Source organism: Phalaenopsis equestris, unplaced genomic scaffold (genome assembly GCF_001263595.1).
Source record: "Phalaenopsis equestris unplaced genomic scaffold, ASM126359v1 Scaffold226454, whole genome shotgun sequence".
Taxonomy (NCBI): Eukaryota; Viridiplantae; Streptophyta; class Magnoliopsida; order Asparagales; family Orchidaceae; genus Phalaenopsis; species Phalaenopsis equestris.
Genome location: NW_018244472.1, coordinates 1 through 5,603, shown reverse-complemented (window position 1 = coordinate 5,603; position 5,603 = coordinate 1). Strand labels below are relative to the sequence as shown.

The following is a 5,603-nucleotide window of genomic DNA, read 5'->3' as shown; positions in this document are numbered from 1 at the left end:
CTTTAACTTAGGGATGAAATAATGCAAATGAAGGGACATTTGGGTTCAATTTTAAAATAATTAGAAATTAGTAACACTTTTATAAAGTTTGGGAAAAAAAGATCACATCAAAATGCTTGAGGACAGTGCTGGCATTTTGCTACTAAAATATGTGATCACTGAATGATTCGGTATGCTCATAAGAAATGCTGTCACCACGTATTAACGTCAACTACAGGTTGTCGAAAACTATTACTTGCAACTGTTGTAGTTAGACTAGAGTTGTTATTGAATTTTCTGACACTTGAATTTTGTGTGTGTGTTCAATTTTCGTACAATGCTAAGACAATAAATCACTCTGCGAATTTAATTTTTGTCACGTAACACTTCTCATTTATTTACATATGTAGCACCTAATATTCATATTCGCGTGCGCAACACTCAGTTTTTAACATCTACCATGATGACTATTTTCAAAAAATAAAATACATTGTTTCATGCACAAATTTATGCCACTAATTTATATAATCATGTAAGTGTATGCTTGTCACATTGGCCTTGTGGTTGGCTGTTTTGTCTTTCAACTGTAATATCTCGAATTCAAGGTCTTAGAAATGCGGTGTCCGTAAAAAATTAAATTAGTGTAAAGATCAAACTTTACGTGGCTCATTGCATGCACATGATGTTTATATATATATATATAAGAAAAACAGTTGTGCAGGAGCATATCATATAAATAGTTTTGTGAGATATGATGTCTATATGTTTGAGCCTTTTTAAATATACAATATTTTGAATACTTATTTCATAACATTATAATTAAATTTATCTTGTAACATAATAAAAATAAATGGTCAATTAATAAGCTTATGACCACAAGTATGTAAGAGAAGTTGATGTTGGTCATAGAATTAAGTGAAATTATATTATTAACTACAAATAAGGAGTGAAAGCCAAATGATGTATAATGAAGAGGGTAAAACATCATTCCAAGCTAAAATTTAAAAGAATCCAAGTCATATGAAAAAGGCACACATGATGAATGATCGCATCAAGTTCAATAATTGGATTGACAACAAAGATGAAAAAATCTCGTTTATCTATAGCACATATTTAAGGAATAGATACACTCACCTATAGAAGCTTATGAGACATTTTATTCAAAATCTAAGGTCTATACTAGACAGTTTTTTACATGTTTTATTGTTCAGACTGTCACCATAGTACTGTTTGAGAAACTATTTTTTTGTTGTTTTCTAGATATTTCAATGGTAAGAACCTGTTTTTCCAACATGAGCTGTGGATATAAAGTTATCATGAAAAATTTAACTAGAGATTATATATCATTACATTCCAGAGGACAAAGCACTTAAAAAACCAATAGAAAGAGCATCAACACCAACCAACCCATAGCGTAGATTTTACTTAATATTATTGAATATTATAATTATTTTGTTATGATTAAAAAGTAATAATCGGACCAAAAAAATATTTAAAAAAAACTTCAAAACATATATGGTTTCATAAAATTCTCTCCACTCCAATCATATAGATTAACTCAAAGCTTCAAAAGACACCTCAAAGCCTTCCCATCTGAAAGCAATTGAAAGGCTTGGTTGATCTCAGAGAAGGGCAGCTCATGAGATATAAACCCATTCAGATTTATTTTAATTTCCTGCATTCAAAATAATCATATTAATCCTTATACTTCATATATAAATAGAACCATATAAATAATATTATTACAAGAAGATAAAATTTCATAACCACAAAAGAATTAATGAGTTGTATAATACTAACCTCAGTTAAGCACTTGCTGATTAAATCTGGCAACTGAGACTTTGGTTTGAAGTCGCCAAACACAGCAGCGACTATCTTCCTCTCAAACAGCTCCATAGGATGCAGCGGTAGTAATTTAGGTGATGGGTGGACTCCCAGAATCACGGTTAATCCCCAACCCTATGGTTAACCATCAAATATAAGAAAGAATTATTTGATAATTAGTGTATAGTCTAAACTTTCTCCAAGAGTTAAATATACAAATATTTTATTAAATATAAGATTACCAGATGAGTTGACAGAAAAGCCTCGCGAAGAACATCTAGATTCCCAGAGCACTCAAAGCTGTAATCAACTCCACCTTCTGTCAATTCCCTCAGCACCTGCAATCCACCATTCATCCATTAATGATGTTGAAATTCTTATCTGTATTTTAAATGCTGCTCATTTGGCAGCTAGAAAATTTTAATGCTTGTGGTCCGTAATTGCTCTGTTTCTTAAATGTTGAACAAATCAAATTATGCAAAAAGACCAACACAACCATATCATTAAAATAAGTAAATAGATAATTTAATGACAACCTCATGTAAGGGTTTTGTGCACTCCATTGGGTTTATGAAATCTGTGATACCCATTTCTCGTCCTACAAAAAACATAGAAAACCAAGCAAGCGGTGGAAAGGAAAGATTAGCTGAATCGATAAGAAAAAAGGCTTTAAAAATTAGATTTTTTTTTATTAGGATAAGTTTTAGGATTAGTTGATATGTTTTTAGATAAGAGTAAATATAGATTTTGATTATTTTTTCATATATGACACTCATATGATCAATTCAAATTCAAACATTAAGAGAAATGTTAATATAAGTTGGTCAAAATAATCTAACATAAATATTTTACCGTTAAATAAATCTAAATAGTATTTAAATTTGAAAAATATATTCATTTTTTAAAAATTATTGCAAAAATAACTTGAAGAGATGTCCTTAGTGATAAGTTTTTAATTATATTCAACAAAAAAAATTAATAATTATGATTAAATAATTATTTTTAGTCACAAATATTCCTTGATAATCATCAATTCCTACAATTAAAAATTAAAAAAATATTGCTAAAATACATTACTTATATTTTTTATTTTTTAAAAAATATTATCACTCAAAATTTGGTAGAATATTAATTTTGTATTAGGAAGATAACATATTTATTGGTATATAAACATAATTATGTAGGTACAAGGTTAATCGAACAGTTTATAATCCAATATTAATTACTAATTAATTATTTTTCTTATTAATTTTAATTAAATGCTAAAATCTTAAAAAAAGAATTAAAAGGACGAATTCTCAACAATGGAAGCACGACTTTCATTTAATTTCTTAAACCTATATTTGTGCTTAAGAATTTGTTTTAGGAAAATTTACATACATACCACTCAATGCATATACATGTATTCACATATCTAACCCTCATACTTAAATTTTTACATACATACCCTCTATCAATGCATAAAAAGAAATGATGATATTTTATGTGAAATGAAGATTTGGATGGTAAATATAAAAACAAAAATTTTAGGTATTCGACATGCAAAAACATAAGAATTGGGTGGTTTGTATGTAAATGCCCCTTTTTTATTATTTCTCTGAACTTTCTCGTGCAGTACCGACAGATGATGTAATTTACTGAAGAAAAAAACACAGAAACTTCTTCAAAATATTTAATGTTACATTTGTCTTTATTCATATACTTCAGCACATGATATATGTTTTTTAAATTTCTATTGGTTTTCTAACGCAATAATTATAAAAAGGTACCTTTCACAAACTTATTTGGATTAATGTCAATTCCAATGATCCGGGCAGCTCCTCTCAGCCGTGCTCCTTCGGCAACCTATTAAACATCGCGCCCCCCATACCATTTAATAATTTAGATGTTTGAAACGAATGTAATTTACATTTTGTTTTGGGGCAGATTATAAATTTTAATATTTTTACAAATATTAGCAAAGATCCTCACAGCAAGACCCACTGCTCCGAGTCCGAAAATTGCAACCTTTGACCCCTTCTCCACGTTGGCTGTGTTCCACGCCCCTCCAATCCCTTGTCATTTTAAGAAGGGAAAAAAAACAATTTTTATTTACTTTTATGTATTATAGGACTAAAATGAAATATACAATTAATCAGGGACTATTGTAATATCTTGCCAAACAATATTTTATTTACACTTTCATACCCGTAGAGATGCCGCAACTGAGAAGGCACATTCGGCTGAGCGGCGCGTCGGTGGGGACTCTCACCACACAGGCGGAGTCTATGACCGTGTATTCAGCGAAGGTGGACGTGTTCAAGAAGTGATGAACGGGCCGTCGCTCTCCATCGGGCCCAACCCAGTAGAATCTGACCCTCCCGTCGGCCCGCATCACGCTCCGCATTGCGTCCACCGCGTAGCCGGCGCACATATTGGTCTTCTCAGATCGACACGCAGCACAATCTCCGCATTCGCCGTTGAAAACCGGCACCACTCGGTCACCCGGTCTCAAGTCCTCAACGCCCTCCCCCACGCTCTCCACCACCCTAAATTAATTAAATGAAGGTAGATTAGTGCTTAATTAGCGTTTTAATTATAATTAACATGTAAGCATATATAAATTATTTACCCCGCCGCCTCGTGGCCCAGGACACGAGGGAAGACCTGTTGTTGTTTGTTCTGCGCGAAAAAGATTGATTTTATTATATTAGATAAGATAAATTAATATGAAAACAAGCAAAAACAATATTAAACATTTTATTATATTTTATTTTGGCAGATAAACATTTTGTTATATTTTATTTAAATGATGATATTTTTTAAAATTATAAATAAACTTCTTAAATTTCTAATTCTAAATATTTTCCCATTTATAAGTAATATTTTTTAAATATTAAGTCTATATTTACGCTGCTCTGAGTGCAGACTCCAGTAATATGCAGCACGTGGAAATTATTGTGGGATTTTTGACGTGAAATTGTGAAGACTATTGAGGAGTTGTTGGGGGATTATTGGGTGTTAATGCAGGTGATATTAAAATGAAACTGATGAGACTATTTGATGGTTATTGGAGTAGAACCACAAAGGTTATGAAGAAGTTATTGAGGGTTTATTGCGGTGTTATTGAAGTTAATGCCCCAATAATGCCTCAATAAACTCTCAATAATCATCCCAAATAATCTTCATGATTCTACTCTAATAACCTCTGAGGTTTCACTTTAATTTTTTTTAGGTGGGCCCAATATAACATTAACACAACAAGGTATATTGCTAGAGACCACATGTAAAGCTACATAAGTATTCAGTATGGGATAATTTCTCCTAACTTTGTTAGTACCTCGCCCTTCCAAGCGCTGAGGTCGGTGTGGCAAATCGAGGTGAAGAGAATTCGAATCCGGACTTCCATGCGCTGAGGAGGCTCCACCTCTATTTCCTCCATTTTGAAGGCTTCTCCCGGCCAGGTCCCCAAACCACAGCCGCTAAATTAACCACAGAAATTAATCAATTAATCACTCATTAATTGAAAAAGCTCTTGCAGCTAAAACACTTCTAAAAAAGTGATTACGATCCTAAGTGCTAGGTATGAATTACCTTTGCATGTGATAACTTTTCCGGCCGTTTTATCTCCGGCGTCCCCGTTCTCTCCGGCGTGGAAGCCATTGGTGTTCTCTGAGTTGAAGCCCGCCATCTCTGTTATCCTTCTGTGTCTTCTGTGTGCTATTCGCTGTGCAGATGGGGATGGCTATAAATAGGGAAGATGGTAAGGATGGCGATGTAATTATATATGGTCATCTAGCTGAATTGGTTGAGGAATTTAT

The 5,603-nt window shown here is 32.5% G+C and overlaps 1 protein-coding gene across 1 annotated transcript; it reads right to left on the bottom strand.

The window, feature by feature from the left end:
* Window positions 1-1,461: 1,461 nt before the first annotated feature.
* LOC110037887 (alcohol dehydrogenase-like 4) lies at window positions 1,462-5,533 on the bottom strand. The gene is given in 11 exon segments (XM_020742614.1): window positions 1,462-1,654; window positions 1,780-1,938; window positions 2,046-2,141; window positions 2,340-2,401; window positions 3,573-3,648; window positions 3,775-3,857; window positions 3,991-4,331; window positions 4,415-4,464; window positions 5,123-5,229; window positions 5,232-5,264; window positions 5,377-5,533. Coding segments are annotated over 11 exon segments (1,221 nt in total). The 5' UTR covers window positions 5,474-5,533; the 3' UTR covers window positions 1,462-1,537.
* Window positions 5,534-5,603: the final 70 nt, after the last annotated feature.